The sequence below is a fragment of the Alexandromys fortis genome, unplaced genomic scaffold (assembly GCF_014885135.2).
Source record: "Alexandromys fortis isolate MF-2015 unplaced genomic scaffold, M_Fortis_MF-2015_v1.1 scaffold_34, whole genome shotgun sequence".
Classification (NCBI taxonomy): Eukaryota; Metazoa; Chordata; class Mammalia; order Rodentia; family Cricetidae; genus Alexandromys; species Alexandromys fortis.
Window position 1 is genome coordinate 3,192,173 of NW_026067933.1, and position 21,790 is coordinate 3,213,962.

At 40.6% G+C, this 21,790-nt stretch overlaps 1 protein-coding gene and 1 non-coding gene across 6 annotated transcripts in view; one reads left to right on the plus strand and one right to left on the minus strand.

Annotated features, from left to right (window-relative positions):
* The window catches only part of Cadps2 (calcium dependent secretion activator 2), a 533,470-nt gene that overhangs the window by 499,145 nt on the left and 12,535 nt on the right, over positions 1 to 21,790 (plus strand). For all 5 annotated transcript variants that reach the window (XM_050145948.1, XM_050145944.1, XM_050145945.1 and 2 more), the window contains one exon: positions 9,362 to 9,469. In XM_050145948.1, coding sequence (XP_050001905.1) covers positions 9,362 to 9,469 — 108 coding nt within the window. The remainder of the gene's footprint in view (positions 1 to 9,361; positions 9,470 to 21,790) is intronic.
* LOC126503991 (U6 spliceosomal RNA) lies at positions 20,588 to 20,692 on the minus strand. The gene has a single exon (XR_007592463.1). It is a non-coding gene; the product is annotated as a U6 spliceosomal RNA (small nuclear RNA).

Here is a 21,790-nt window from a genome sequence, read left to right on the forward strand (position 1 = left end):
GGCTCCCACACAATCCTCAGAACCCAGATGATAGGAGAGAATCAATTCCCAAAAGTTGTCCTCTGACCTCTACACATGCATGCCTACACTCCACACACAAAATAAATAAACTAAGATGTAATTAAAGAAAAAACTGAAAGGGCATGGGAGGCTGGGAGATGGCTCTGTAGATAAAAGCACTTATTTCTCAAGTGTGAGGACTTGGGGTAGGTTCAGATCTCCAGAACCCACGTAAATCTAGACACGATCACTCGTGTCTGAAATCTCAGCATTCCTTCAGTGAGATGGGAGACAGAGAGATTAGAATCCCCAGGAGAATGTTGACTAGCTAGCCTGGTATAAGCAGCAGTGAGTACCAAAAGAGAGAGCCTGCCTCAAATAAGATAGAATATGAGAACCAGCGCCCCTCATTGTTCTCTGACTCCCACACCCGCGCAGGAGGCTGGTCGCACACAGTAGCACACAGGCTCCACTAATACTTTGGAACATGCATACATACACACAAAGCTGAGATAAATGAACACAAAAGTTCGTAAAGTATCATTTGAGACAACATTGTGGAGTATTTTTTTAAGCAGGTAGTACGGTTCCTTTGGGGAACCAGGACGCCTGTGCTTGAATTCTCCCTCCATCACTTTGCTTATAATATCAGTGTGACCTTGGACACCAATTTCCTTGTCTATTAAATCAAGATATAATTATACCTTTTACACATTTATTGTGAGTAAGCACTTTCCAGGCCTCCTAGAGTGTAATTAGTACTCAGTTAAATGTTAGTTATTATCATACATGTCTATTGATTCTAAAATAAAGTTTAATGACTACGTTCTACAAAATCAGCATTTATTGATTGTATCTGTAGTACTGTGGACAAGTCACATAAAACATTTAAAAACAACACATCCTTTCAACTTCTCCTGTAGAAAGCTGCCAGACTAGTTAAGGGTGTAGAGAAGGGAGCTGCGGGCCTGCTTTTCGCCTCCCAGCTCCCGGCCGCCTGGCTAGTTTATGGCCAGAAATAACAACACACAAATTGTATTCTTTAAACACTGCTTGGCCCATTATATCTAGCCTCTTCTTGGCTAACCCTCACATTTTGCTTAACCCATATTTAGTAATCTGAGTAGCACCATGAGGCAGTAGCTTACCAAGAAGAATTCTAGTGTATGTCCATCTTGGGCTGGAGCTTCATTGCATCTGCCCTGGAGAGGAGAGGCATGCCCTGGAGAGAATAGGCATGGCATCTGGCTCACTTCCCTTCTTCCCAGCATTCTGTTCTGTCTACTCAACCTACCTAATTTTCTGACCTATCAGGCCAAGCAGTTTTCTTTATTGATTAACCAATGAAACAACAGATGGACAAATGACCTTCCCCACATCATAAGGGTCCCATCCAAGAAACTTGGAAATAGTAGTTTGTGAGGAGCTAAGTGGAGAAGGGAGAAGAATGGGTGTTTATTCTGAAAGGAACCTAACTTAAGAGACAAGATGGGTTTAAGGGGAGGGGAGAGGAAGGGAGGGGAACAGAGGAAAATGTAGAGCTCAATAAAGTCAATAAAAAAAGACAAGATGGCCAGTTCATTTTCAGTGTTCTCTTCAGTATCAATCCTTTCAAACATTCTATCTTTATGCTCATTACAAAAAACATGTAGAATCCCAAAGCTCCACAAATGTGGCTTAAACTTAGCTCCATATTACACAAAGGACATAAAGTCCAATATCCTTGTTCAGGTCCCTTTCTAGTCCACTTCAACTGCTCACCTGTGGCTTACATCTTCCTTCCTTCCTTCGCATTGAGGACACTAGCATCACAGGGTCATCCTTTCACATATGTGCTTCTGATATTCTTTGCTGTTTAGATATGGTCACTTTGACATTCAGAGCCATACATAAGAGGGAGAGCCAGGCAGGACTTGGGACCATGCTTCCCTGGAAGGATCTGTGTGCTCACCAGGACGTGAAGCAGGCAGATGTGATATGCCTCTCACAAAAAGCTTGGCTTCCCTCACCCGCACAACATTACTGTCATTTTTGCTTTGCTCTGTTTTTCCCCCACTTAGCTCTTCTTTCTTTTATATGCTCAATCAGTCAGTGGCCTGTCCCTGGCCAGGAGCAGCCTAGTGTTTTCAAACCCCCTTTACCTAAATTTAATTCCAGTTCCTCTAAATCATAAAAAGTAAGCATGAAGTGGTACACAGAGATTCTTAGCTTGACTCCCTCCAAGACTCATGTTATTTTTGTCAATGATACTGTAACATCTGTGGATAGAAGAGGGAACGTTAGCAGACACCTTTGAGCAGAGACGTGCTACTTTGTATCAGTAGCATTCAATGTGACTGTAACTGTGTGGAACTTCCATCTGATTCACTTATTAGTGCTTGATATTGGACAGTCAATGGCTGGGCCCTTCTTAGAGGAAGATGGTTTCTCCTGCCGTCAGCATTCTTTGGTTGTGTGTGGTTCTCTGACTCATCAACATGACTGATAAGACCTGAACAATGACCACACAAATAAACATGCTAACCTTGAAGAGGATATGCTCATGAGGCCTCTGCCCCAATATTTAAATAACCTTGTCCTTGAAAAGATTTTTCTCCAACAAAAAAATGTTGGAGCACACACATGCTTATAGCAACCATTTCTAGACATGTTGGAATATAAAGTATGTCACTCCTTAAAAGAAATAATACAGAAAGCAGTGTGACTACTTACGTTACAGGGTTTTAGCCCATTCTGGTGTCAGGTGTTCCTGAACTTTGTGGGAGGAGTCTGACTCTTACTGACTTAGTATATAAATTCTGCAGTAAAAGAACACCACCTCAGGGGCTGGAAAGATGGCTCAGAGATTAAGAGCACTGACTGCTCTGCCAGAGGTCCTGAGTTTGATTCCCAGCAACCACATGGTGGCTCACAACCATCTGTAATGAGATCTGGCACTGTCTCTTGGAAAGTGTATATATATATATATATCAAAAACAAAAAACAAAGAACCCAGGTTCAATTCCCAGTACCCACATGGCAGCTCACAGCTGTCTGTAACTCCACTTCCAGGGAATCTGATACTCTCACACAGACATACATGCAGGCAAAACACTAATGTACATAACAAGTAAACAAATAAACTAAAAAAAAAATAGAACAATACTTTGGAAATCTAAGACTGACAGATATACATACACTTAGAACATTTTACTTCAAACCCAAAAGATATTTTGTAAAGGTTTTGCCATCTGTAATTCCAATTTTCCCACTCACGTGTTTGTTATGCGTGTGTGCATGCATGTGTGTGCATGCATGTGTGTGCATGCATGTGTGTGCATGCATGTGTAGTTATGAATATGTGCAAGCATGTGTAGAGGCCAGAGATTGGTGTCCCTCTGTTTTCCTCATTCGCTTCACCTTAGTTTCTGAGACAAGGTCTCTCACTGAACCTTGCCATTTTGGCTAGAGTGGCTGAAAAACTGTCTAGGAAGCCACTGGGCTCCACCTGCCTCCACCCCTTCCCCCCAGTACTGAAAATGTAGGCATGTGCAGCTGAGGATGAGGGACAGGGCGGATCTGAACTCAGTTCCTCATGCATTCACAGCAAGTACTTGATCCATTGTGGCCTCTCCACAACCCTTCTTCCCTATTTCTCATTTGGGTCAGGAAAACCATAATAATGTTTTGGGTTTATTTTTTTTTTGTTTGTTTGTTTGGTTGGTTGTTTGGATTGGGGATGGGTAGGTTGTTTGTTTTGTTCTTGTTTTTTGGTTTTTCAAGACAGGGTTTCTCTGAGTTACAACTCTGACTGTCCTGGAACTTTATAGACACTTTATAGACTAGTCTGGCTTTAAACTCACAGAGATCCACCTGCCTCTGCCTCCCAAGTGCTAAAGGTGTGCACCACCTGACTCACATTTAGTAAAATCAATCTTTCCTCTCTCTCTCTCTCTCTCTCTCTCTCTCTCTCTCTCTCTCTCTCTCGGTGTGTTGCTAGAGACCTAACCTAGGGCATCTTATATCTTAATTAATAGATAACAATTGTTTCACTATTTTAAAAAATAGAAAATCAACTTGAAAGTCTTTTTTTAAAAGCATCTTTGTATACTTTGTTATTTAAATTCCTCCCCTCTACCCCTTTCCATAAACTAGTCCTCTCTCCACAGAAAGGAATACGTAACATACTCACATTGGTATCAGTCTAGTTTGAAGGTTTTGGCTCTATTTCCTTTTGGCTTTCTGCATAGGTGTAATATAATTTTGATACTTCATTAAAAAACTAATGAAGTAAATCAAGTATATTTTTTACAATATCACAGGAATTATTGTCTAATGTGTAAATGCCAATATAATGAACTATATACATTAGGGGGTGAAAAAGCATGCTGTTTTTTTTTTTTTTTAACAATCACCAAGACCAATTATGTGTTCCCTAGTAATCAGTTTTTAAGCTACTACTGAGCCTTGTGTGCTGGAGCTAGGCTACAAAGGGTTCCTGGGTTCCTGCCACACTTTCAGATTCCAAAGCCCTGCTCTTATCTCATGCCTTTCACTTTGTCAGTGATTGCTATACAGCCAGATGTGGCATTTCCTTTACAGTGCACACAAACCATGCAGGAGGAGAGGACAGGTAGCACAGTTTCACACTTGGCTGCTTCTCCAGTGCAAGTTTTCCTTCTTTCTCCCTTTCTTCCTTCCATTTCCTTTCTTTCTTTTGAATCTAAGATGTGCGCTTTTAAATTAAGTCAGCTTCACTGTAGCTTCTAGTTAATCTTTGAGCCAGGAACGGCCTATTTTCAAATGTGTCTCCTTGTTAAACAGACACCATGACGGTGTTCGTGTAGAGTCGTGTTCACCTCCAGTGGCAGGTTAAGCTGCGTCTTCTGTATCTGAATCTGTCACTGTGGAAAATGAAGGCCATGTCATACCCACCTACCCATGAATGGGGAAGTGAAAACTCACACCTGTGTGATTAGGTAGAGCAGCAGGAAGCAAGAACGTTTGCAGCATATAATTAGCAAGGATTTTTTTTTTCTCTCTTTTTAAGTGGTATGTTCATCTCGCTGGGTTAACTAGTAATTAATGCTTGGAAGGGTAGGGGGAGTGTGCTGGAATCTGCGTCTTGCTCATTCAGTCCCTGGTGGATTCAGTGGCATTTACGACCACCGTCAGAAGAACTCACCTTAGAATAATTCATTTTCCTTCCATGGCTACTGATTTCTTTATGCTCATTGGGGGAATTTTTTGATATATCTTTTTGTCCCTTTACTATAGCTTTGTTGGCCAAAATTTGCCTTTCCTGGTTAGAAGATTCAAAGGAATTTAGGAATTCTTTATGCTTGGAGACAACTAGCCTAACAAGCAAGTTGGAAAAGTTTATGTAGAGAACTGAGAGTTTCAAAGGCTTAAATTGAAAATAGGAAAAAAGAACTGATTTTATGTTCCTAAATTATACTTAATAGAGTGCTCGCCATGTGGTTTTTAATTGTTATTTTCTCATATTCATTAGGAGGCTGTAATTTAATTAACAATGCAGAAAAGATTTCTAAACATGGCTCTGTAGGATACAGTCTTCTTGATAAAGAGGCATGGCAACGCATGGTTACTGAAGTTTCCCGGGGCGCTCTTCCGGAGGAACTGGACAGCATACCTGCTTTGTCCAGAGTTGGGAGCCGCCTCCACCTCCACAGTGCAGTCGCAAACATTCATTTCATCTACACTCCAAAACGTGCACAGGAAGCTAGCATCCGAGTGCTCAGCGTGCAGGGTGGTTGAAGCATCAACGCATAGGGTAACGGTTAATAGCCAGAAGCGGTGGCTTGTCAAGTGTGTCAGTTCCACCGCCACGTCCCAGCAGCCCTGGCACAAAGGAGCACTGAGCCAGTGATAATGTCTTCGATCCAAACACGTTTGCGCTGAAGGTAGAAACTGTTTAAAAGGAAAATTGCATCTTTTCCAGCAATTTATCATAGATAATTACCCTCTCGTACGCCAAATGAAGGATAAAGTGTTTTTAAAGAACTATAACTCTAATTGGAACGTGTCACCAGGTGTTGCAGTTACTCTTCCTTGTGTATATCCTTTTAATGATTACAGTCTCATGCCACAAACTGCATGAAAATATATTCACTAGGTGTGAAATTCCCATATGTCACAGTTTCAAGAATAGGTAAACAGCACAAGATAAAGGAAGGAATAATGCTAATGAGGAATGTTAAGAAGTCTGGGCGTTAGTTTCCAAGCAAGAACATCACAATTTGCCGAAAGAGAAGAAAAGCAACTTTGAAACTGCAAACTCGGCTGAGCTTCAGCCCACACACTTACAAAGTTGCATACAAAGTTGCAGAGCTCGGTTCAGCTTGCAGCTCGGACCTTTACTTCCTTGGAGTCTGTCAGTAGGGAACTGGATTTAGATTTCTTTTATGTTTAAGCTGCAACGTGTTTGTTGAATTTAGATGGTGAAAGGTAACAATTGCTGGACAGGGTCTTCTGGAGTCTTCTGGAGTTCGTTGTTAGCTTGGGAGTGATCAAGAGTGCAGGAGTGTCTGTCAAAGGAACTGGCCAGGCCACTGCTCTCCACTGGTCCTGCCAGTGACTGGTTTTCCACGGACTCTGTTGGGGGAAGTGGTTGAGTGGATTAAACTTCTCAGCATAGTTTTCTTTTGAGGGGTGGAAATAAGAAAGGTTTGGGTAGGGAGAAACGATGGGAAGACAAACCTTTTTTTCAGCTTCCGTGTAGCCAGACTGGGCTCGCTGCCTTGCTATTATGGGTGTCATGGCATCTTATTCATTCGCCGGCACCTGCATGGAACTCAGATGCTGAGCTGCCTCAGGAGTGAGCAAAGAAAACTTGCCTCATGTCATTTTCATTCCAAGGCATCGTGCCTTCTGGACGTTCTAATTTTCAGTGTTTTGACAAAGTTTGAGAGGCACAGAGAAAAATCCGTGTCATATGGGTCCGTTCGCCTGAGTAGAATCAGGACTGGTGATGTTTGTACAAATGACCCAACCTCTTCCCTTGAAAAATTGATGTACAAACTTCACTTCCCCAAAATAAAACCAACTTAAGTTTTTGTTTATTATCCTTGGGGTTACTTAAACTTGCAAGCACTGGTTATGAGGATGATGCAGAAAAACAAGGAATGCATTTGTTCAATTGCCTCCATCAGGTTGGCAATGCATTGCCTATATTATGTATGGATGCTCTTAAAGGAGACACTTGTGAGAACATTTGTATAAACATTTGTTTTATATTTTAATGTAATTTAGTTATATCATAGTTGTGTTGTAAAAATTCCTGAGATTTTGTTATCTATGCTTTAAGGTGAATTTAAATTATCAAGACTGGAGGTATAGCCCAGTTAATAGATATTTTCCTGACATGCTCAAAACCGTGTGTCTACTCTCAACACCTTATAAACTGGCGTGGTTGTGCACATTGGTAATCCAAATACTTGGAAAATGGACGCAAAGAGGATCAGAATCAAAAGTCATCCTTATCAACATTACAAGTTCAAGGCCTCCTAGGTCACCAGATACCCTGTCTCAAAAAAAAAAAAAATGCAGTTATTTTTACTGAAGAGAAAAATAAGTTTTTAACAAAAAGCCTGATGTTTATCACTGAAATAAAATATCCTGGTGCTTATAAATGAAATGGTTAGGAAATAGACACTCACTGCGGCAAATAAAATACTGATCCACCCGCTGCAAAAAAAAAAAAAAAAAAAAAAAAAAAAAAAAAAAAAAGCCTAAAATGGCAAAGACTTTCGGTCCCTCACAAGAAGATTCTCCACCATGTTGCCATCAGCCAAGCTACACCTTGTACTGCTTTTACAGAAATAGCGCTAGTTAAGTAGCTCATATGCTCTTTGATTGTCTTTCACTACTCACTTTTGCCACTCAGTCTATTGGTCAAGGCTGCAAGCACACCCTATAACCATGGGATGGTAGAAGTTTGACTATCTTACTTGGCTATCAGTTCTACTGTTAAGTTCTTACTAATGTTATACTCTATAATCAAATAATTCAGTGCAGGTTATGAGTCAAGCCCAGATGTAAGTAATGTAAATAATTCTTTCCATCAGTCAGCCTAGCATGCATCTGAAACTTGAGAAAGAGCTAATGATAAGTTGAGAAGGAAATCTCTTTGGCAGCCACGAAGGCTTTTGACCCCCATTCTGATTTTTCTTTTCCCTTTTCTTTTAAACTCTACAGCAGTAGTTCTCAACCTATGGGTCACGAACCTCCTAGGGTTACTTATCGGGTATTTACATCAAGATTCACAACAGAAGCAAAGTTACAGCTATGAAGTAACAGTGCAGTCATTTCTGATTGGGGTCACCACAACACGAGGAGCTGTAATAAAGGGTCACAACATTAAGAAGGTTAAGAACCGCTGGCCTACAGCAAGGAGGAATAATGCTAACTACCCTGCCTCCTCAAACAAGAAAAAATACCAAATGCAAAATGATAATTTAGTGAGTTCCCTAGTTCACCTCTTTGGCCCTACATGAGAAATGAGTTTATTGATGTTTTCAATGTACTTCTATAATATAACAAATCCCTAAGATAGTATCAGTAAGTGATGAATAAAAGCAATAGAAAACCAAAAGTATCTTGTTTTAATTTGCATTAAATGTTTTCCCAGGCTTCCTAGTATTTTGCTAATCTGAATAAGAATACTGATTTGTATTCCTTTAATACTCAGAGTATTCTAAAGAGGCAAATCAGGACAATTTATGGCTTCCCACCATTGGCGAGCAAATGGGGATGGGGTGAAAAGTCAGTTGTAAAACACTTACAACTAGGACATAATCTTTCCATTGAGGAATTTTCTTTTAATCTCCTCTCATACTTCTTGGCACACTAACTTCTCAAGATAATCATTTGTTTACAAAAAGACACGTATGGGAGGTTGGAGAGATGGCTCTGCAGTTAAGTTGCATGCTACCCTTCAGAAGACCTGAGTGTGGTTGCCAACACTCATGTTGGGCAGCTTACAATCGCCTGTCATCTCCAGCAACAGGATCGTTCAACACTTTGGATGCTGTGTATGTATGTGATAACATACACATACCCACATAAGACACAGCCATACCATTAATTAAAAATAAAAGAGATCTTTTTAAAGGATATGCATACATTATCCTTACAACCCTGTATTCCTAATCATCTCAACAATACTGGATGTGACCTTAAGTAGTAAAAATGAGTGCTAAACGTTTACACATGTTAATCATTGTTGGTTTGGTATAAACAAAATTCACAGGGGTGAACAATTTCAACAGCCACTAAAATTGTTTCCCAAACTACTATTAAATAAAGCTTTAGAAATGAGAACTGACCCTTTTTTATTCCCCATGTTTTTCCCATGCAACAGAAACCCGGAATGGACCTGGCAGACACCTACATTATGTTTGTTCGGCAAAACCAGGATATTCTTCGAGAAAAAGTCAATGAAGAGATGTATATAGAAAAGTTGTTTGATGTAAGTAGCTGCCATCGTCACGGGACATAGAACGTTTTTATCTTGATTTAAAATGTAGATGTGCGTGGAAAATATATTTTGTCGATACTAAGGTCTTCATTTAAGCATAACAGCTAGCCGTGGGGGTTAGTTTTAGATACTTGATCAAGTTTCTATAAAGCTAACTAAGAAAGTACTCAACTTAAATAAGAGCGTTATTCACTTGTAACTGTGATCACTCAAATCCAAGAAAATGGTATCGAGCTGATGACATAACTGCACAGCTTGCCCCAGTGCTGGTTCTGAACCTAGGTTATTTTCTTTGAAGTGTATTTACGTGCATCTTCTCCGCATTTTAGAAATGCTTTTCCGGCAGCTTCGTTTAATTATGCAAGTTAGCGCACATGTTCTCATAACGGCAGTTCACGGGCTTCGCGGCGACACTGAGCTGTGGCAGTTACAGAAGGTCCCGCTACGTCATCGTCTTCGCCCTGCCCTGCCGTGTCCGTGTGTGCGGTCTGCGCAACTGGGTGGTCACGGTGCACCTTATCTTTCAGGCTTTATGTTGCCAGGCCGTTTTACAATAAAAGTATCATCTGTTTTAATAAGATATGTGTTAATATGCTTGAAAAGAAGGATTTCCTAAAAGCTTTGATGCCCTGCAGGGGTAGCAAAATTATCATCTATCCAGCTGGCTCTTTTACAAAATACCGAACCCGTATTAGCAACTTCTGCTTCCATTTGGAATTTCTGTGCATGGACGGGCATATGTTTCCTTTCCAACTTTTTTGCTTTTTTGCTTATGAGGTGATTTTCAGAAATGTTGAACGGAAAAAGAACAGTGCTTTTATATATATATAATATATATAGAATATATATAGAGAATATAGAAACGGTGCTTTTATATATAGAATATATATATATATATATAGAATATAGAAATGTCTGCTATATTTCTTCCTCGCTAGAGCACATACATCTTTGGTGGAGGAAATAAGGTGGAGTCATGCTGAACACAGTCCCCTCTGGGTAGTCACTGTTGGAAGGGAGGACTGTTCTCTGGAGACCATCAGTGTTTATGTTTGGTGACCTTCTTGTGGCAAAGCTTAACCACCGTTAGGCCAGTTAGTAAGCAAAGGTAGAATTTTTTTTTCACCTCAAAGATATTCTCCACTTTAACTCTTCATCATTTGCTGAACTTCAGAAGACTTTGCAGTACTGTTGAGAGCTAACTAAAGCAGATCTAAGCAGGCCAGCATTCACATAGTACGTTCATTTCATTGCGCTATTAGGCACTCTTTCCCTTCCGATACCTAAGCATCTGGCTAGGTTGTAGGTTTGCATCCAAAGCCCTGGGTTTTATCAAGAAGCTTTTCACATTTATTTTGTACATCCCCAGCAGAGCTCTGGACTTGTTATTTGTACAATAATTGTAATGTCCTCAAACATTCTATTTTTTAAAGTTGCACATATTTATTGCTTTAATTAAAAATGAAAATGAACCCTGACTCTATTGGTATGTCATCAAGAATAGCATAGATGAGGGGATACTAAGAGCCCCTAATTAGCCAAGGCTGAATTTGCCTCAATTACAGTTAGTAAATGAGAGGTTATCAAGTATGTGTTGAAAGGTAAAGTAGACTGTGGAGCTCAAGCAACAGATCATTACTGAGAGACATTATATAATTATTGGAAATCTACTTGGCTGGAGCTTAAAATAATATTGTTAGGTGTCAGGAAACATTTGAAAATAATGACCCTAAGTGCACTGTTAGCAACCATAGCCTATTACAGATAAAAGATGGAAGAGAACAATAGTCCTGCGCGTAGTGGCAAACTTCCCCTCGTCCAATTAGACTCCTTCCTACACAAGTAAGGAAATGGAGCCTCCGAAGTTCAGGTGCGGACTAATGCGCACACATTAGGAAGTGTTAGCTTGGAGTTGTTTGTATCCCATTTGGCAAAATGCCCAGGGCTCGATTTCTGATCATACAGTATAAGGGATTAACTCCTAAAGAATAATATGCCTTTTTACCCAGATGAAATTCACTGGTTTAGAAAAAATGCCGACGCTATTTTACGTAAAAACGATTAGTCTGCAAGACGCACATTAATTTTAAAGTGTCTCTGCCACGTTAAAAAGAAGCCAGTGTGCTATACTGCGTAGTCTTCTTTCCAGCTGATACCCTAACCGTGAGAAGGGCTGTCAAAGTATTTGTGAAATTTGACACACTTCTTAAGATACCCTTGGCCTCTAGTACTTTTTCATCAATTAAGCATCTTACTTGCTCCTAGTTTTATGGGGAAATACCCATGCACTCAATTTAAATAATGGTACTACTGACTAAGGTATCTAAGGTATAAGGGTGATCATCGCCCTGGATTTATGCTTATTGTTTTGGGACATCTAGGGATGAGAACAGATGCATTCCCCACTATTCCCACATGGCCACATACCATGTTGAATGAAACTTGTGGTGGGTCCATCCTGCCCTGCTATTTTTGTTTCAACTTCCACAGAGAAGTGATTTTGTTTCTTGACCTCAACACATGAAAAATGGAAATGATTAAATCTGTGTCAATCCCTAAGGTTGTAAATATTGTCGATTTAGATTTTTATGTTAAATTTGGGGGGGTATCAAAATCCTAAGTACCTGCTAAAAGTCAAATTATTGGTACAAATATGTTGTCCTTTTTATCCTGTAAGTGCTTAAACAGAGCCCTTTGTGTTTGGGACAGAAATTGCTTCTATAAAGTATAAATAACTGGCAAACATGCCGCTAAAAAAACAAAACTGAGTTTAAGACACGTCTTTGACTAAGAGCTGGCGAAGCAGTTGAGTTGGTCAAGTGCTTGGCAAACAGGAGTCCCTAAGTTTAAATCCCAGCACAGTGGTGAGTGAGCACCTCTGACCCCAGTGCCATAGAGGCAGAGACAGGACAGTTTCTGAGGCTGGCCGGGTTTGCTAGCCAGCTAGCTGAATCAGTGAATTGAGACACTGTGGAAAAACTGTCTCAAAAAACAAGGTGGAGGACTGGCGAGATGGCTCGGTCAGTCAGAGCACTCGCTCACAACCATAACAACCTGAGTTCAGTCCGTGGAGCCCACAGGATGGAAAGGTAGAATTGACTCCAGCAAGTTGTCCTCTGACTTCCACATGCTCACCAGACAGACAGAGAGACGCACGCGCACTCACACACACACACACACACACTCACACACACACACACACACACACACACACACCACTTACCTCTTCAAGCGTTCCTAACAATGTTAGCATTTTGTTCCTCTCCCTAGGTGCATCCAACGTTGTGGGTGATATGCCATCATCCTCTTGCATCTTTATTGTGGAATTAAAGGATCTTCTCTTCAGAGAAAATAAGTGACTTGTTTGGTGTCCTCAAACTCTGAACCTGTTTCTCTTTTCAAAATCCTTCTATGAAATCCCATGCCTCAGCCATGCCTCAGACTTGACAACATTTGAAACAATAAAGTCATGTCCTGTGAGGAACACTCCACTGGGAATCCAGATACCAGAATTTCCTGTTAATTCTGCCATTAATGGTGTAGGTGACTTTCAAACATCTGTATAATACTCAGTTTACTGCATAAAGACTGAACCTCTTCATCTAGAATTTCAAATCGTTTCTGAAATCCAGACTTTTGATCCAATGACCGTTTCTGTTTTTAATTTGGCAATGGTAGTAGAAATCGTGGGGTTGGTTGCATCCGAAGTCCTCCACAGCAGGGTAACAGCTTTCACTATTTTGTGTTCATTGGATGGAACCAAAGTGTCCTAGCTAAAAAGCAACAACAGGTGCAGTGGGCAGTAGAAAAGACAGTCTGTATTAAAGGATAACTGGGTCAGCAAGGTGGCTCGGTGGGTCAAGGGGCTTGCCTCCAAGCCTGACAACCAGAATTCAGTTTCTGGGAGCCATGTATGGAGAGAACTGACTTCCACAAATTGTACTTGATCTCCAAGTGTTTGCTGGGGCGCTCGCGCGCACACACACACACATACACACACATCTCTGCAGACCCACAGTTTCTGCTGCTCTTGGTTACTCTTAGGTAGCCTGTCTACTGTACTTTCTCAGGCTTCAGGGCCTGGAACACAGCCACAGGTGTCCCGGTGTCGTGAGAGAGCCTGGGGATATTCCTAGAGTGTATCCGTTCTCTCAACTGAAAAGTGACAGTTCCGACGTTAAAACCAAAATCCCCCAGCAAAGCCACTAGGGTACTCTCTCCACTGGCTTCCTAAAATCTGAGAATTTCAGGCTTGAGACAGAAAACTCGCCATCAGGATGTCAACACTCTCCAGCTCTCTAAGCCTTGTACATTTATTGGGCTTGCGCTACTGGAGTCCCCTTAAAACAATCTCATTTTGGTTTCCATGTTGCTACAGGCACACCAGGGTGCCAGTGTCTAATTGGCAAATCATGCAGATTAAGCATTCTCTTGTGTTATAAACTGATTAAATACTTAATTGTTGAGGAGTTTCATCTTTATGAGATTTTTTTAAAGACATTGTTGTGATGTCTTATAAAATTAAATGTAATTCTTTAAATGATAGCTAATCAGTTACATTCATCCAAACAGTTTTATAAAGGATTAATTTCTAAAGACATTGCCTGAAAAGAATTCTTCCTAGTTAAAAAAAAAGTAAATTAAACATTTTGGGCCAAACTAGCCCAAATTGTAGAAATAGGTTCAGTAACTTATTTGTGCTATCATAAAAAGCAAAACAGGAAAGTAATACAATGAGATAGGATTTCAAAATAAAATTAATTTCGTTCTTACAGTCTCTTGCCTCTGTGCTCCTAAAGAAGAAAGGGAGAGAGATAAGTGTTTAGAATGTTTTTATCCAGCCTGCAAGAGTTCAGTAGCACCGCTCCTAACTCACTTAAAGATTCAGTTTGTTACTCTGCAAATGTCCCAAGAATAATTTAAATCAAAGAGTCAGAGTAATCGCTGAACTCGATATGATGCTACACACCTGCAATTTCCACACTCACAGGGCTGAAGCAGGAGGACCGATTTCAAGGCTACTCTGGGCCCTATGGCAAGACCCTCACTCTAAAAAAGGGGAGGGGAGAAAAATATTACCCCACTAGATAAAACTTCCGTTCCATAATGCCTTTGATCAGATAATTTTAGAATTGACTATATATATGTTAAACCATTTCACTGGGTGAAAGATTTCCTTCTCCTTGTAATCAGCCTATATGAAACCCATGGGAGGAGGTTCCACACAGTCAAAGACTGTCTTTCTCCTCCCCCGTTCTGTTCTCTTATTAAAGCTCTCTTCCGTGTGGACGTCTATTGGAGAAGAGCAGCCTTCCTCTTTCCATGATCCTTCGCTTCCAAATTACTCCGCAATTTCTCTAACGTCTCCTTAAATTAACATAGCTTTCTATCGACAAAGATTATCTTTGGTGTTTCGTTCTCTGTGTAGAAAGCAGGCCAGTGTAAAACACTCTGTCTTGGCCAGTTAGGCCCTGCCAGGACTTTTCTAGCAACCACCAGGAATTTAGCACTCCTGCGACACCTGTGCCATACATAGCCTTTCCCCTTCTCCATCAGGAGAAAGGATGGATCATGCACATTCAGCGGGGTCTTTGAGGATCTCTGAAGAGACTTCTTTCTCTCCTCATGCGGTGAGCCTTTTCTGTCTCCCTGTACACTAAAGATAGATTATAAAAGTTGGTTTTCTGGATGCTGGAGGCAGACTCCTGCCCATCTCCCGTCATGTGCTTCCGTCCTCTGGCAGCTAGGTCAGCGCTTTGTTTTCCGGGGGTCATTGTGTTTTTACTTGCATATATTCCTGTTTTGTTTTACCTGCTGTACTTGAGCACTGAAGTTGTTTGACCGCTTCTGAGGTACTCGCAGCCAAACCTTCTGGGTAGAGATGGTCTCCGTCTATGTGACTTAGAACCTACTCTTGACTGCCTCCCCCTCAGACTTTGTTTTGCTTTAAAAAGGTATTCTCACGTTACAGCGTCCTGGTTGTCTTGCTCATTTGCATGACTAACCCTCCTTTTAATGTTATTCTTTGTAAGTGTAAGAATTTATTTTTTAAAAAAGCATCTACTTTTGATGTACAATGTGTGCCAAAATAGCTTTGGCAAGTCCGGGCGCCGTTCTGAGAGGCCAAAGGCCCTCATTTGAATCTGAGCTGCAGCTGAATTAAAACTCGAGAAACTTGAGATAAGCGTGCCTAATTGTCTAAAGAGAAACTCAACGAGGAGGGGAAAAAAAAAAGAATGTAGCTTGTTGATCTTATTTCTTTGATAATTCAAAAGAATCTTCAAGACATACATGGACTCCTTAAACTTCAGTTCTTGAAATGTGATCATGGTCCACAATTGTCACTTGGCACATGCCCAGAAACACACATCTTTGCATGAGGCACCTGGACATCTGTGGCGGCGCTGGTAGAATCAGCTAATTAACAACACAGGCTTAAACAGGCACCTCATCTGGCAGTACAGTTAGTTGCCTGATGGTGCTCAGCAGGATTTGGTAGTGCTTTTTATTTTTCTATCCTAATGGTCTGCCGCCCGCCTAATTTTGCCTTATTGTCAGTCACTACTTACCGCGGCTTGGGGCCCTCCCAGGAGGCTAAATTATTATCAAAGGATTAGGGCGATGTAGCCTTGCAGTTCTGACATTTCTGATTACTCGTCTATGCCAGAACACTAATTAGCTGTGACTAATTAAGAAAAATGCCCCTGCCATAGAAAACCATTTAAAAGAACCGAGAAGGAGAAAAGCAATTCAAAAGCTGAGCAGTGCTCGGCTTCGCTGATGCTCTTTAGATTTCCACCAGAGCCGTAACTCACCTTTAATTGTGCTCGGAATTAAGGGGGAGGGGGAGACACTGGCAGAACGGTTGGGAGATTTTTGCTTGCCTAAGAGAAAAAAAATGTGGCTGACACCCTAAGATGTCTCCGCGATGCTGAAATTGTCCTGACCCCACAGAAGGTGACAAGATTTTCACGTGGGAGAAATGTTTCTAAACCACCGCTTGCAGAATCTTCCAGCTCTGTTACACACTGAAGCCACTAGCAACGCGTTGGTGGAGTGCCCCTGGAGATGTTAAAACAATGTTGAGCTTATGCACTGGTGTTGGATGGGTAGTAAGGAGAATGTGGAACCAAGAAGGGACGCGGCTTCCTGCTTCCTTCACCTAGGCTTGTCTGGGGGTTCTAACTCTCACATGCAGAGTCTGGTACATGTAGAGTCTCACATGTAGAGTCTGACAGCCGGCCTGGCATGCCTGCACAACATCAGGCCACTGGTGGCTTATTACTGAAAAAATGCCCGGGCTCCCTTGAGGCCAACATCTCTACCACTTGACCAGTGCAGCGTTTGTGCGGAACCGATAGCTGCTCTCCTTCCTTTCAATCCTAACTCCATAAGCAGACAACACACACGGCTTCCATGCCAATTTCTGTGAGTCACCTCCCTAGCAGCTCCTCCATGCAGCCCCCTCTGCAGGTTTGGCACTATTTGCTGGTGAGCACAGCGGTGTCAGCTAGGTTGCCAATATTGGCTAAATCCACATTAAAAAAAAAAATCTACATGGCAAAGTAGCTTTTGGCAGAATCATTATTCAGGGTAGTTCCCGAATGATTTGACAGAAAGCTGAACTGAAGAACAACTCCTCAAGACGCTTATAAAACAGCCGACCCAACGAGAGCCTCTATTTCCTCATCTCGGTTCTTGCCAACGAAAGATAGAAATCAGAATTTTGCTATCTTAATGTGGGCAGACTATTTGATTTATGAAAACGAAAAGTTCTAACGCCCGCCTCATCTCAATTCTTCATGCTGAATTTTGAGCTTACTTCCTCCTTTCCTCTCACTGGAGAACAAAACACAGATTCTTAGCGTCCTCCGAGGCAATAATCCTTCCTAGGCATGAAGACTGTTATTACAGCGCCTGTCATATCTGTCCACTCCCAGATAAATAATCCCTATTTGTTTAACTTCTCATCATAGGCCCCTTCCCTAACCCTTTAATCATTGCCATGGCTGGGCTTTGAAATTTCTCAAGGTGTTCACTGACGTGCTCTGAGTAGGGAGAAGATGCGGCCTCTGAATGTGGCTGGACAGGATTCTTTCAAACCATGTTCCTACAAACGCACGGATTCATAGCTCTCCCACATGGATGCCCTGCCGTCTCCTTGAACTTGTTTCCACTACTGTAGTTCTTTCTGCTGACTTCCCCGTTAGCCACTCCTGTCTGAGTTTGTGTCTTGGTATTGAACACCCTTTAAGGTGGCTATTATGCATGCCGAGCATGTAAAAGACAAGCCTACTACCCTATTCAATTGCCATGTGTAAATAATAGTGGTGAACACTGGAATACCAGTGTTAGGTGTTAACTGTAGCACGTGTAGTTGGCTTCTAAACAGAAGAGACTCCAGCCCCTCTTATTACTCTCATTGTTTTCATGCACCCTGTATTTATTAATCACCTCTAAAAATCACACAGTGCAAACAGCCGGAAGCCTGTTGCTATCCAGTGCCTGCCCAAGAGGAGTTTATATTCTAAGAGCACACAGACCTTCATGAGAAATAGTTAATTTTCACATAGAGCATTCCGCTGTTTCATCTACAGAGTAGTCACAGGTGGATTTACAGATGAGAACGCAATGCAGGACTACATTGAGCACCCTTTCAGATCACTAGATAGTGGTTATTTCTTTATTTCTCTCTGTTTCTGAGAGATGATTGGAAAGCTGCCAGAGATTTAGCACCAACACAGTTCATACCCAGTCCCAGGGTTTCACTGCCAAATTCAGAAACTGAAAGGTCATAGCACAGAAGGTCTCCCTTCTCTACCCTCCTTGGGTTCTTAAGCTCCAAGAGAGTCTCATGCATCTTCATAGAGATGTCCACACATCCACAGCAGTAGAAACGGTTCACAAAGTCAGCAGGTGTAGAGATTTCCCAGATGTATGACTCATTAGTGGAAGTCCTCCTGTAGTACAGCCAGCCCCATCTCCAGAGATGTCTCGGGGCCTCAGATGAGCAGGTGACAGGACATTCTGGAGAGGCAGTTTGATGCTTGGGTGACAGTCTGGAAGCCAGTCCAGAGCTGACAGAATCCTACCTTGCATCGCTAATGTAGCTTCATGTATGAATGCACGTATATGGACACGGACATTTTTTCATTCATGGTTCTTCCTTCTTCTCATCGCTCGTCACCTAAAACGAAATGACTGCCACATGTTAAGCTCCATTTTAGTCCTATGTTCCATTTCTTTAGATAAATACAATGGCCTCCTTGATAATTTCAACAACTTTAGTATCTATTGGATTTTTGCAGTGCTAAGGTTTAAACTCGTGCTTGCAGGAAGTTACTCTACCAATGGAGCAATTTATTAAATACCTATTAAATTTTCTTCTATTGATAAAATTGATTCAAAACAGCAGTGACTCTAACCCTAACACAATTCTGTCCTTTTCCTATAGAAAAGCATATATATATATATATATATATATATATACACACACACACACAAATAGTATTTCATATTTCCAAATAGATTTTTTAAAAGTCCATCAACAAATCTGTAATGTATGTTGTGGTCCAAACACTCTGCCAAGGGCTAAAGATAGCAATCAAACTCAGGTTCTATGAATGCACTGCGGCTCCTTACATCTTGTGGTGGGCTGATAACCACATCGTGCAGTATTATCAACACCTGGCTAGGATATGAGCAGCCTGAAACATGAAAGCACCCAAGTCTCCCTTGTTGAAAATAGTATTTCCTTCATAGCAGACAATAATGAGTTGATAATAATGCTAATAGCAAAAATAGGATAGCAGTGATATGAATGAATAGCCAAGGAGATGGAGTTGGTAATAAAATTCCACACCAATGGGCAAGCTGAGAAACCAAAGGCACAGAGAAGCCCAGCATAAGGCAGAACCATCGGTTCTGTGGTTGCTGCACGCCCACTATGGGAATACAGAATGGTAGCCACTTACTTCATTCCCTTATGTATACTTTCAATACACGATTTTTGGAATGCTTCCCATTCACGCATACAGTAAGTTCTCAAGCGTAGATCATATCTTGAAGTTAAATTGTGCCATTTAGTATTAATTCCTAAAGTTTACTGTATCTCTCTTTAGATTCTTATGTCATTGATTTAAAATATATTATTGACCAAAACTTTACATACAGTGTGTAAATTGCCATCCAACCAAAATTAAAATGGTCATAGTACCCCAAGAAAATCAACTCAATTATTTCAGTGTCCTAGACATTTACAGACACTATTATGACAGGAAGCCGTTCTGATTTCGGGTAAACCATCTTTTGGTGTTCAAATAGTGACCAAACCAGTATTCACCCATCATGAGTCCATAGCAGGGAAGAGGGGAATAACTGTTTACTGTGTGGTACTAGCCTTATAGCATCAGAAGAGCTGAACAATGAACTGACAGAGGCAGTTGCCTACTTGATTGTAAATATTTTAAAACAATATCGATGTTGATACCCTGTATATAGTAAGGAAAATATATTAAAATGAAGAGGCTTTGGGGCTATTAAAGAGCAATGAGCTAAACAGAGCCTCTGCACCTTGCAGTGTGTGGAGCTGGTGCTGTTCTATAAGCTACTCTGCCCTGGGGCTGAAGAGGACCTAATTCAGAACCTCCTCACCTACAGGAATCATGGATAGTTAAAAAGAGGAAATCTGGAACTCCAATGGCAGTGAAGTTCGTTTCTGCATTCAGCAAGTGTCTACTAGATGCCAGCACTCCCTTGTTGGCACATCCTACTTTTTCTTCCTTTAGTGAAATAAACCCGCCTGTGGGAGGGAGAGGCAAGGTCAGCTCAAGGTCACCTTCAAGTGTATAAGGAGCTCAAGGTCATCTTAAGCTTCATGAGAATCTTTCACAAAATAAATAAATGTAAACAGAGAAAAGTTCATAACTTGCAAAACATCAAGGTGTTTTGTTATACCTAAAACAAAACAAATCCCCCTAATCGTAAAACATGTATCATCTGTTCTTTGTTTAAGAAACAAACAGAACATGAAAAGAGCCACATGTATAAGGTTCTCCGATGTATGAGCCAATGATCTCTTCTCTATAGCTCGGCGTTTTGTTATAGTTTAAAAAAATTGTGTTTTTGTGTATTTTATTTTCTTCTTGCACAGGGGCCATGCTAAACTTCTCTGTATCATTCTAATTTTAGTATATGTACTGCTGAATAAAGTTCTTTTGAGTATTTCTTAAACATTACACAATAGGGCAAATAAACTGACTTTGTAGGGGGAGATTATAGACGAAATTTATAAAATAGTTGTTTGACTATTCTAACAAGAAATATGGTTCTTCAAAGAACTTACTTATATTGCATATTACATTAGCAGATTTGTAGGTATGTTTGGTGTCTGACAGATTGGATTTCTTAAAGTTGCAAGAAACTTTGGTGAGCATCTTTGGAATGATTGAGAGAAATCCCTTGGATTTGTCAAAGTATTGTGTTGTGTTCCATCAGCAGCCACCAGGAATTTAAGGGGTTGTTTTCTTGTTTTTATGCTAGAAGCTTAAATTGCATCAAAGGAATTTTTGGTGACAGAACAGAAATCTAGCTTGTTTCCAGAAAGGAAATACAATTGCATAATTATAGACGTAGACTTTGGAGCCAAAACATAAAATAAAAAGCTTATATGCTATATAGATCTGGATTAGTAAATTATTTAATTTAAATTCAGTGTTCGACTTAATAAATATGCAAGTATGCAAAAATGTTAATAACATTTACTTTGTTGAAATTAATAGTTGGATTTAGTTCATTTTATTTAAGCCTCACATTAAAAGTGTCTGATGCCTTTATAATCAGAATTATAGTATTGACATAAGGCTAGAGAAGTAGCTCAGATAGTAAAGTGATTGCCTAAAATGCACGCAGCTCTGTCTCAAAATAATTAGTACTAATATAAAACAAAAGCAATACAAGCGCTAATCCACATTTCTATACCTCTCATTCGTTCCTCACTCATTCCATTGTTTCATCCTTATAATATCTATAGTTCATTAAGAGAGAAAAGATGAACGGAATTAAAAGCAAAATGACAGACAATAGAAAGCTCTAGAAGTCAAAACTTTCGTGTTTCTTTATTCTGAAAGAATGAAGCTATAGTCAAGCAGCATATACAAACTGATAGAATGAAAAGTTGACTTTTCCTTTCAGTTTAGTTTTATGTGGCTCACAAGTTCATTGTGCCTTTTTTGTTAAATTAAATCAAATTTAATTTAATTTCACAGTGTTTTTGTCCCATTGTTGGGAGTAGAGTACGGAGCCTCACACATG